The following is a 12,266-nucleotide window of genomic DNA, read 5'->3' as shown; positions in this document are numbered from 1 at the left end:
TTAATGACTTCAACAAAGACTACAAGCCTGGATTCCTCATTTATATTTCAAACTTGACCCAAGAACCAGTTATTTACTATTATGGTAGCAGCAATAACTGTCAGGATTTTGTTGTTGTTGTTACATTTTTGTTTCCTGAGCCTTCTATTACTTTATGATGCTTCTATTATAGTTATTATGTACTATAGCAATTTCTAAAGGTATCAGCTGAAATAGGAGTCCCATCCAAAAGCAACCATTAGGATGCAATCTCCTAGTCAAAGAGCTAGCAATTTGAAAAGACAAGAATAAAATCTAAGTGAGGAAAACAGATGGAAAAAGTGTGTGGGTACATCTGACCTAATTGATACTCTCTAAAAATTAACAACTGTCCCTTAAAAATTGTCCTGTCTCAGCTATCTCTCATATAATTTATTTTGTATATTTTCAAGGGTTTGATTTAATTCTCACATACATTTAATTATCTGCAGTGCAGGTGTATGTAACTGAGCTACATTTAGGATTCAACTCCTCTGCTCGTTCATGGAGGTGCAGTACCATTTGTGGTATCTTAAAGTACCTTGCCTGGGCACCAGCTGACCATATGTCTTACAAACCTTGAGTCTTTTCTGTCAGTACCATGTAGACAGCTGAGATACTGAGATAATTCAAATTACTTACGTGAGCCAAGTGAACCAAGCCACTAGCCCCTCAGTGTAGATCCAGAGTTCAATTCAGTTATTCCTACATGAGTGTCTACTATTTCAGATGCCCTAATGTATCCCATCTAGGCTCCAGCTGCCACTCCAGAAATACATGAGTGTGCCCTAGCCCTTCTGTTGTATCTACCATCCTCATGCACACATCTCAATTGCTCTGGGACACCTGTTAGGGCACTACTGGCTTGTGCTAGGGCAGCTTGTTCAAGCCCATCAAGCTAGGTAAGACAAATGCCACCTACATTCTAGGTTACATAGTGATCCAGAAAATGAGTGGTTTGCTATTTTTTTTCCACCAGACTGTACTGCTTCTTAATTTCTTCATAGCTGTTCTGCATTATGTTTTCCACTGGTCTTCAAAGTTTTCATTTTTGTCTTCCCAGCCCATCTTTACTATTTGAACTCTCATTTAAAGGGAAAATGACATTATCTTCCCATTCTTTTTTTTTTCTTTCCCTTAAGTCACATTTTAATACACCTTGTTTGCTAAACGTCTCACTTGCAAGAGAATTGCAGATTCAGGAATGATAAAATAACACAAACCCAGCATGATAACTCATGCTTAGATGTTCTTTGAGACAAAAGCTTGATGGGTCTGTCTGAATAGTCATAAGGTAAATAAAAGTCATTAAAAACTAAGATAATTTGTTCCACTGACTTAGTTGGAAACTATCTGAGGGGGATCAATCTCACTACCTAATGGAAAGGGAGAAAGCTGGAGGAGTTCTGATGGCACTGATATTTCTATGGGGCAAATGCTAGAGCACTTTGTGTCAGTGATACCACTAAAACAATGGCACTTAAAGCAGTCATTCGCTTAGACTTCTACATCTTCTACAATGGGCCATTTCTGTGCATTTTTTCCTCTATTGTGAATTCTCAGTCTCAGCTTTCAAGTGCTTGGTGCAGGAGACTGCTGTTTCCTTCAGGTGAATTGCTGCTGTTTTTGTCCCTCTCTCACATGACTGAAGAATGTGTTTAAGAAATATATGCAGAAACTGATTGAGAAACTTGCACCGATAAATTAAACCATTCAGCAGAACAATATGTCAATCGACCTGGTAATTATTCTTGGAGAAGGAATACTGATGGATCTCATTTATATTTCTCCACCTATAATATCATAGAAGTTTCTGAAACTCTCAAACAATTATGTTGCATACCATTTTCTGTTACAAGTTAACCCGTTAAGGTACCATTGCTAAACGTAATAATAATGAGTGTAATGTACTATAAAAAAAATACTTGCAACATTTTTAGTCCACATTTTTTTTCCACTGCTAATATTCCTCTGAATGAGAATATTTGAGGACAATAAAAAAGATTCTTGTGATTTTGATTGGTCATGTCCATATTCCTAATACATTATAAACAGATTGTATGCTATACATTTTAAAGACATACAAATATCTGGATGATCTTAGGGCAACCATAGCTTACCAAAAAAAAAACCCCATGAATTCTTCACTTTCTGACTTGTTCTCAAATACCAAAAAAAAAAAGTACTTATGCAGCAGCCAGCTTGGGAGTCCTGCTCATTGCTTAGAAATTTCTGCACCATACATCACGAAGAATTCCCACAAATTTGAACTGCACAAACACATGGAGTAAGATTCAGCTACAGAAATTGTCCTACTTCACGTATATCCATATGGAAACTTTTCTGAATTAAAAAAAGATCTACCTGCTGAAGTCCATAATCATCTAAGAATGCTGGCTTTTGAACAGAGGTGAATTAAAAATGTAGCCAAACCCACTCTGACTAGTGCAAATAGTTTAAACAACTACACTGAACTCAAACAAAATCCTGCTTTGTTCTTCCACAAAGCCATTAACAAAAATACAAAGAAAAAGGCTGACCCTTTACTGGGAGCTACTTGTCTTGGGGAGTCTTTCATATCTGGGAGACCTACAAAATTTCACGTGGGTAATGGAGACTAGAGATTATTTTAGGAAGACCATTCTGTAGCTTCTTGCTGTCCTTTCACCCGAATTAGTTTTGTCACCAGTTTAAGAAATGTGTAAGGTTTTCACGTTTTGTCATTCTACTCAAGTAAAGACTAGTAGACAAAGCCTTCTTTGCTTCTTCTCCTTCAGATAAAATCTGACTTTCTACACGTGCTAAAAAGAAAAGTTTGTATGACCTTAGTTTGCAAGCAGTTCTGAAACACTGTATTTTCAAGGTAATTGCAATAAAGTTATAAAACAACCTAGCACCAACTGATAAATTCAGTAAAGCAATATAATAACGCATTCCTGTGCAGTTCCAACAGTACACTTCTGCTCAAAATTGTACGTATCACCTGTGAGTATTAATTTAAAATTTTGTCAGGTTGCTCCGAGAGTTCCATTCAGTCTTCTGCAACGGCATACAAGAGGCATACATGCAGGCATGTATTTCTATGGCAACAGTTTAAATTCTAGGCTATTTTTAGTTGAACTGTTTGCAGGGAAAAAAAGGAAACATAAACATTTTTTTTTAAATCTATTATTTTCCTGGCTGTCCTTTCTGAAACAACAAAAATCTCATTTCTGTGATGATTAAGAAGAGATAAGAAGTAACGTAATATGATATATGTTATGGCTGCAGTTAGGAGATTTTTCTTAAATTAACAGAAAGAAATGCACATGTTTTGACACAAGATGGATATTACATTGGCTTCCAATGTTAAAAGGATTATCACCACAGTTAGGCTTTATAAAAATGAATAAAATATTTAATTTTTTTTGTTACTGTTAATGCTGTACAGCTAAACATCTTTAACATATTTACACTTCACTCTCCTTCAATACATCCTCAATCATCCCTTTCCTTTCTCTTTTATTTATTTATTTATTTATTTATTTTTTCTTTGATTGGGTGTTTTGTTTTGATAAAAAGAACCTTGAAAGTGCTAAACATGCAAATAAGACAAACATTGTAATCCAAAGCCTAGAAATTATTATATCATCTCACAGAGTTAGGTGATCTATGTGTCTTAAATGCGAGTGTCTGCAAGACTGAAGAAAGAATCATGTGAGTGTTGAAATCAGAAAAATGACATAGAAAGAGAAAGGGTCATTTTGTTATTACCCCTCCATCCCCCACCCCAAAACCCAACCTAGAAACAAGGTGATAAATACGTAACTTGGACACTTCAATTGAACTGACATTTCTATTTCAGTGTGCCAATGAACTAGCACTTTAAGGAAAGTAAATGAGCGAAGTTACAGGTTTATGCTACTTCTCGATGACGACAAATCAAAATGACGTATATATAGCATTCTATTCTCTGGAATGCATGCATATCTGATCTCAGTCAGTGACTTGACATCTTTAATTTACTATATATTTTATCTTAATTTCTATAATAGTGCTTGTAACGTAGCTATAGATTTTTAGCATGGGATGCATCCTTAACGTTCTCGGTTCTTCAGTTTTATCACCACAATATCGTGGAGAAGGCAGCAAGACTTAGATAGTCATATAGGGGTGCAGTAGCTTATTCTTAAATGTTTTGTTTTGTTTTGTTTTGTTTTAACTATGCCTAAGCTAAAGTTGATGGCCTCCTGAGGACAGAAATACTGGCTCATATGTAAACGCTTTTTCTTTTTCTTCTCAGTTTGGCAGATTGCACAATGCACAATGGCAAACTAGTGCCTCTGCTGCCATCACTTTGTTTTACACAGAATGTCCTGGCAGAACAATCAGTCTAACAAAGAAGTAAGGGGGAGAATAAAGAAGGGCCCTCGAAAGAGGAATGATTTGTGTAGTTAAGCAGGACATCCCGTTTTCAGAGCTACACAACCAGACTTCAAGGTATTTTCTAGGAGACTGCAGACCTTTGCACAGTGATAAAGGATTCTGCAGGAACGAACTATTCCCTACGTTTCATGCTTCATGAATGCCCGGGATCAGGCTTCTGCCTTGTTTTCAAGAGTGTATCTATTGCAATGTGTATGTATGTATGTCTGTTTTCTCCTCGCATATCCCAAAGGTGGGCATTCTCTATAAAGCAAACCGAATCAGCATTTGAAGTTTAGCAAGTCCCTTACGGTGTTTTACACTTTAAAAGGATTCTCTGCCTGGAGAAAGCCAGAAGCAACGTGACTGAAATTCTCCACATCTCCACTGGGACTCGAGCTGCGAGTTACAAGTGATCTGCAGGGGCTTTCGCCTTTACAGGTTTTACTCGGTTTAGGGGCACTTTCCTGTACAGGAACGGCGTCAAATGCGAGCTGCCTGAAGTCCAACCGCAGCACTGCGCCGTGGCTTGTTGGGGTTTTTTTCGGTTTTGTTTTTTTTTTTTCAGCGTTTAATATGAACGGGTGCAGCTACCCAGACCAGGGATGAAAAGGTCCCTCCCCTAATTAGTTTTCCCACTTGCAGTAGCTGCTGGAGCCCAGCCGCCCGCAGCAGCCCTGCCTCGCCGGCAGTCCGGCAAGCTGACTACGGGCCTGAAGTGCTGACCGGTGAAATCCGGCTCCGGCTTAATGAGACCGAGCTTGGCAGAGTCAATTAAATCAAATTCCCACTAACATCCCTAATATATCTGCAGTGTGTGCAGCAGCGGCGGCAGCAGCGAGAGATTCACAGTATTAATAAAGGGATTCACTGCCGCATTATTAAAAAAAAAAAAAAAAAAAGGAAGAAGGAAACCAGGGAGAGAGGAGGAGGCAGGAAACTTCTATTTGTTATTTACATTGGGGAAGGGGTGAGGGAATGGTGTTTGTGCTTCTGTGCGTGAATGAATGAGAGAGGGGAAGGGAGGGAGGAAGGGAGGGAAGAAGAGAAAGAGAGGGAGGTAGAGAAACACACACAGAGAGCACTGAAAGGAGGCACTGTCCCCTGAACCCAAATAACCCACTTGCAAGGACTGATGCTGGAAAAATGGTAAGGACCCAGAGTTGAAAACATTTTCACTTTAATACTGAAAAAATATGCCATTATAAAATCCTCGAATAATTAGTAAGTTTCACTTGCTTCCTCAGTTCTGGTTCCCTCAAGTTATAGTAAGATTTACAATAGCACAGAATTTTCTACCATTAAACTTTGCAGCCTAAGCACTAGAGTGACATTAATTGGTCATGCTTAACTGCCTTGGATTTTTTTTTTTTGAATGTTTACAGTGTTACCATAATAGAAATCAAGGGTACTAATTTTTACATTCAGATGGAAAGGCAATACTGAATATGTATATTTTAAAAGAAGAGAGAGAAAATAAGACCAAAGCCTCCCCTCCCCCACCTCCCAAAAACTGAAACACAACCCACTATCAACAAAGCAAATTTCTCCCAGCAAGGTAATTCCTGCCTCAAAAAAAAAAAAAAAAAAAAAAAAAAAAAAAAAAGAGAAAGAAAACAAAATCGAATGAGAATATTCATGCAACTATGTCTTAAATAAAACCTTTACAATTTTTTTTCCACGGTAAAAGTACGATCTCTACTGCCTATTGATCACACAAAAATGGCGAAATGGCACTTTTTATTATTATACTGTATTTCGTATATAGAAGGTTTGATACGAAGGGACTTATCAGGTAAGAGGGACGATGGTGTGAATTAGACGCTGCTTCCAGTCGGGGGCTGGAGCGTCCCTGGGGTGCGTTGTATCCATGCGAGCCATGCAGCACTTTTTTTTTTTTTTTTTTTTTTGTCCATTTGTCTGTTTGTTTCGGAGTCCAAGTCATTTATTTACATTACATTCATGCCTTCGTGCAACTTTCCACTCCTGCTTTGCTGTCAGGAGGAGACTGACACCAGCCAGCCTTTCCTCCGCCCCCCTCCTCTTCCCGGCCTCTCGGAGAGGGGTCGGTCCACAGGGGAAGAGGCCAAAAGAGCAAAACAAACCCCAACACAACGGAACAAAAGCCCAACAAAAACCAGGAGCCGTGTTGCGCCCTGCCGGAGCCGAAGTAAGCGGGTCCTCGCTCGTCCCTGGCTGCCCCGGCACCGCACGGGCGGAGGATGCGCCCACAGCGCCGGGCTGCGCGGAGCTGCGGGGATGCGCCCACTGGCGCCGGGCTCCCCCCACCGCTCACCGGGCCTCGGTGCTTGCTATGGGGGTGGTGAGGAGGGGCGGGCGGGCGTGTGTTTTGCTTCTGACAAAAGGTAGCCGAGGCGCAGAACCCTCCCCGGCCGGGATTTGCCGCCCCACCGGCCGCAGCGGGCAGGGCCGGTCCCGGGTGGCGGCTGCTTCCTCTCCGTCCCCCGTCTCAGTCGGATAGGGAGTGGGAGCCACAGTCATAAACTCTGTGGGCCCCGTCAGCGCTGTAGGGCCCGTTGTGCCAGTAGGATGAGTCGCACACCGTCTGCAGGGAGTTGATTTCGGATGCAGAGGAGTTGGCGTCCCTCCTCTTGGACCGCTTTCTGTTCCTCAGGATGAACACCAGCATGCCAACCACTGTGAAGGCAGAGGTCACAAAAACCAGCAGGAGCCCTGGCACCAGCACCGAAATAGAGACACGGCTAGTCTCCAAGTAGGAGTTGGAGTGAGTACCTGTCTCTGTCAAACCAGTGCTGTTTTTGTTAGAAGTTAACGTGGGTGAGATTTTTAACTGAGGGCAAATCACATCATTGGAGAGGGACTCGAAATCCTCCTTGAAGAAGTCTTCAGGGGACTCGCACCTCAGGTCGCTCATAATAACCTTGGGGCGCAGCATCTCCGCCCACTGTTTGAAAGGCACAATAGGGCAAGTGCAGTCCCACGGGTTGCCGTGCAGGTCGATCTGGGTGATGGAGGTGAGCTGGTCCAGCACCCCCGCCACTGGGAGGTACATGAAATAATTGTTGTGTATGCTCAGCTTGGAAAGAGAGACCCCGGCGAAAACGTCTACTGGGAGAGACCTCAGCAGGTTGTTGTTGAGGATGAGGACTCTCAGTTTGGGCATCGCGTTGAAGGTGCCAGGCATGATCAGCTGGATCCCATTAAATTCCACGTTCAGATACTCCAGGTTTTGCAGCCCAGCGAATTTCTCCCGGGACAGAGTGTCTAAGTAGTTGCTATCCATGTAGAGCCATCGGAGATCAAAGAGGTTCTTGAAGGTGTTGTTCTCGACAGTGGCAATGTTGTTGTTGCCCAGATCGAGTAAATTAAGTTTCCGGTAATCCAGAAAGTGGGATTTCCTGATGGTGTGTATTTTGTTGTCTCTCAGAAACAGCTCCTGCACGTTGGACGGCTTGGGCTTCAAATCCACCAAGCTGCTCACATTCCTGTCATTGCAATTAACCTTTAAACCCGAGCCAGGGATCTGATCGCAGCTGCAGATCTGTGGGCAGGAGACAGTAGCCGGTGGCTTGTTTTTCACGCTGACTGTCGACACGGCAGCAGTGGGTCTGGTCTTGATTTGCCAGTTGACAGGAATCTTTGTACCTCCATTTGGACTAGATCCTGGCGTGGCAGGGTCTTCTTTGCCATGTGTTTTAAAGGGGGTTGGAATGGGACCAGGATCACAGGTTTCTTCTTCGGCAGGGGGAGCAGCTAGGCTAGAATCCACTCTGTTCTTTTTGCACAGCTCTTGCTCTGTGGTCTCATTTAAATCTTTGCCCTGCAACCTAGTGGGAGCCTCACAAATCACTCTGCCGATCAAAGCGTTTTTGGGTATGTTTTCCAGCCATTCCTTCAACGACAGCAAATCGCAAGTGCAGTCCCAGGGGTTATCCTCTAGCAGGATTTCAGCAATGCCTGGGATCTGCTCCAGGACCTCCTCGTAAGGCAAGGTTTTAAGACGGTTTCCCCGGAGGTCGAGATGGGTGATGGGCACATACTGAAACACGTTGGGGGGCAAGGTGCTGATGAGATTGTCATTTAAAATCAGCACCTCTAGCTTGTTTAAGTCCCTAAATGCTCCCGGGTCAATATCCCGCAATAGATTAAAATCTGCCTGGAGGTATTCCAGATCGTCCAGCCCCAGGAAAGTCTGCTTCCTGAATGATTTGATCTTGTTGTTGTTTATGTGCAAGCGTTTCACCAGCTGCAGCCCGAGAAAAGCCCCAGGAACAATCTCATGCAAACCGTTGTTTTCCATGTGCAAACTGACTGCATTGTAAAAGTTAGCAAACTCATTAGGGAAAAGTCGAGTCAGGGAATTTCCATGCAGGAATAAATGGTAAAACTGGGAAGTTGGGGCGGTGAAATGTTGCAGGCTGGTAAATCCCTTTTTCTCACAGTCTACGTGCAAATCCCCTTCTATCTCGTTGCAGGCACAGATCTTCTCTTTGCAAACGTCCCCTGTAACGTTTCCAGCAGCAAAACAAAGAGACGTCTCCAGCAACAGAATCCAAAGCAGCATTTTTAAACCGAGCAATTCATTCCCGATCTCATCACAAAGTAACAGCAACCATCCTCCTCACACGGAAAACAATTCCAGTTCATTCAATACATGAAATGTCCGAACCACCACCAAAGGGAGAGAAAAAAAGAAAAAAAAAAAATGTGGGGAGGGGGAGCAGGGAGGGTTGGCGGAGGGGGGAATGCTTTCTTTTCTCCTCTCTCCCTCTCCCCTCCCCCCCCCCGACGTATAACCGCAACAGCCCAGATTCCAGTCAATAATTATATCCACAAACTATCCAGGCACGTACTGCAAAGCACGCAAAAAAAAAAAAAAAAAAAAAAAAAGAAGTAGAAGGGGAAAAAAAAAAAATCACCCTCCTCGATCCCCCTCCCTGACGCCTCCCGGGCAGCTAAGTGGAGGTCTGCCGGCCGGGCTGGCTCACCGGCACGGGAACGGTGCTGCTGGCCCCCGGCCGCCGCTGCATGTCAGAGAGGCGCAGGCGGAGAGAGCGGCGCTGGCCGCGGAGGCTGCCGCCGTGCGCGGCTCCGCGCCGGGCTGACCTTGCAGCGCGGCCGCGGAGCCGCGCTCCCTCTCCCACCGCCCGCCGGGCGCTGTCCAGAGCCCCCGGTGCTGAAAGCGCGCCCCGACCTCAGGCACTGGCCGCCCAGCCGCCGGCGCTGCGCGGCGCCTGCCCCCGCTGCGGTGCCCGCATGCCCATGCCTCTGCCGCGGGGCCGCCCGCACCGCACCGCACCGCACCGCACCGCGCCGCGCCTCGCCTCGCCCTGCCGGCCGCGCTGCCTCCCCTCCTCGCTTGCTCGCTCTCTCGCTCTTCTTTTCCTTTTTTTTTTTTTTTTTCTTCCGCTGCTGCCGAGTCGCACGCTCGCACACACTCACATGCACGCAGAGGGAGAGTTGCTAAGAGGCTCTGCTCGTTTCAACCTGGTGCACTCTGAAAGATCTGACACCCTCTGCTGAGCTGCAGTGGCAAAAATCCATCTGCTGAGGGAATGCTGGAGGAAAAAAAAATCAATCCGCATACAGGGCAAGCGTTAAAAACGTTGGCATTAAAAGCTGTCGATCTATTTAGATGCTTTCTCCTAAATGGGTTATTTAATTTATTTCTTGTATTTTAAGATGGAAAGTTTATCATCCCTCTCCTCCCGACCAGTTCCCTATTGCTCCCGTTCACACACACTCACACCTGCACAAGCAGGCGAAGAAGGTTGCCTTATTGTATTTCCCAATGGCTTGAACAGAATTAGTGTCAGGGTGTCAAGCGAATAGCAATTTGAGCTAATTATTCTGCACGCCATTTTTTTTAATCGTTGCTTTAAACGCATTTCTTCCTCCCCTGCAATCTATGGAGTTTCATGCTGGTTTTGGTCTCTTGCTGGTGGTCTCTATGCGATGTAGAACCGTGGATTATTGCATTATCTATATATATAGACATATATATATGTTTTATAATTTAGATGATCACATAGAAGAAAGGGCGGGGTGGGGGGAGGAGGGGATTGCTGCACTGTTAGCGATTCGTGCTACCTGTTCCCACAGAGTATAGTGTCTCCCTTAAGGAGGGGAGGAGAGGGCTGAAACTGACAGTTGTGCATCTTGACATTTTTATCTATATATAAAAATCTAGAGACGCATATATGTGCAAGCACAGATATTTCTCTGGGGTTACTCCTAATATCCTCCCTGTGGAAATAAAACGCCTGCTTCCCCCTCCCCCTTCCCCCCTTCCCCTTACACCCCCGCCCCCCTCCCCGGCCGCCCTTTCCAGCTCCCACTCTTCTGACAAAAGAGATTACACAGCGGAAAAACTGGTGCTTGGCCTTAAAGAAAGAAGCCAAGCACACAAAAGTTTCTGCATCATTTGGACCGGTTTCAGATGCCTACGAGCGAAGGACCAGTTGCACCTCTGGTGGTGCAAGTGGAAGCCCGCGTTTTCCCTTGCTTTGTCAAATCGCGCTGAGGAGGAGGATGAGGGGGAGGAGGAGCGGGAGGAGGAAGAAGAGGAGGAGGCGGGGGCAGGAGAGGCGGCCCGGCCGCCGGGTACCTCCTGCAGCCCGGGGCTGTACCTCGCCCGCCCGGCGCCGCCGGTGAACTTTGCGGCATACTGGTAGGGGGAGATGTAACCGCGGGGGTGGGCTGGAGGAGGCTTATTTATAGGGAAAGTGAGGGAGCCATATGGAGCCCGCACCCCCTGGTCCCGGTGGCATGCTAATTTGGTCAAAGCTTTCCCCTGGCTGCCGCTTGCAAATAAATGAGACATCCTGCCGATGACCATCTTATCAAATTAATGTAATTAGACCACAGACAAGTTAAACAGTTACCGTGGCCATTTCGGGTCTCCAGGATGAAGATTTGGCCTTTAGGTTCGTTACACTGGGCAGGGAATACGGAGGGAGGAGGTGAGCGGGGGGAGGAAACAGGACAGGAGCAGGAAACGAAACAGACAAAAAGAGATAAGTCCTTGCCGTGAGAAAGCCTGCCCAATAAATTACAAACGGGCCAGAAGAGATAAAATGCCACAGAGACAGAAAGCACGACAAGAAATATATTAGTGGTTTCATTAGGAAAAAAAAAGAGAGAAGGAAACTTGGCGCCACGTTGAGGCGCATTAATTCATTTCTCCTGACGGTTTCTTTGACTTTGTCTCTCGGTGATGCTAGGGGTGGGAGGCGGGAGGGCGGGGGGGGCGGTGGGGGGGCGGGGAAGGGGGATGTGCTAGGCTGGCTGGAAACCTTCCGTAGATCAAGAATTGCAGCCTCAAAGTTCAAGGGGAGCTGGAGGCAGGGAAGCCCCCAGGAAACTATGTGGAGTAAGGCTGGAGAGTCAGGGGAAGTGGCAAGGGTCGGGGTGGGGGTCAGGGTAGGGGACCCACTCACAGACTGTCAGCAGCAGTGACAAGATCACTGTGATTAAAGGCTCGAGGAAGGAAAGGCTGAAAATCTGGATCCTGGTGAACTCTAACTGGGATACGGGGCAGCAGGACTAAAGAGCTTTTTCTCCTCCCACCTCAGCATAAAGCTTCTCTGAGCATCCTTACCTTCGTGTTATTAAAATTGCTCAGGCACCGTAAAAACAATCAAAATGCAACCAGAGGACCTGAACATTAACAAGATATTAAATAAATAAATACAAATCAAATAAAAGGAAGGAGAAAGCAGGTCCTTCAAAGCATGAAGGACAAATTGCCTGCTTCTTCCAAGGGATCTACTGAGAGGTGGGAACTGGTGAAAGCCATCTATGGCTTTAGAATTTCAAAGAGGAAAAAAAAAAAGTAAAAAAAAAATCTACCAGAAGATGTA

General features: G+C 45.1%; 1 protein-coding gene and 1 pseudogene across 1 annotated transcript; one reads left to right on the top strand and one right to left on the bottom strand.

Moving 5' to 3' along the window:
- Positions 1-5,585: 5,585 nt before the first annotated feature.
- Positions 5,586-10,033, bottom strand: SLITRK1 (SLIT and NTRK like family member 1). Its single transcript, XM_010129738.2, has one exon. It carries the CDS (start codon positions 8,966-8,968, stop codon positions 6,893-6,895), a length of 2,076 nt encoding a protein of 691 aa, XP_010128040.2. The 5' UTR covers positions 8,969-10,033; the 3' UTR covers positions 5,586-6,892.
- LOC147602336 (uncharacterized) overlaps positions 9,433-12,266 on the top strand; it is a 52,857-nt pseudogene continuing 50,023 nt past the window's right edge.

Source organism: Chlamydotis macqueenii, chromosome 1, assembly GCF_036417535.1.
Source record: "Chlamydotis macqueenii isolate bChlMac1 chromosome 1, bChlMac1.mat, whole genome shotgun sequence".
Lineage (NCBI taxonomy): Eukaryota > Metazoa > Chordata > Aves > Otidiformes > Otididae > Chlamydotis > Chlamydotis macqueenii.
The sequence above is the reverse complement of the archived record's forward strand: the minus strand, read 5'-3'. Positions and strand labels throughout refer to the sequence as shown.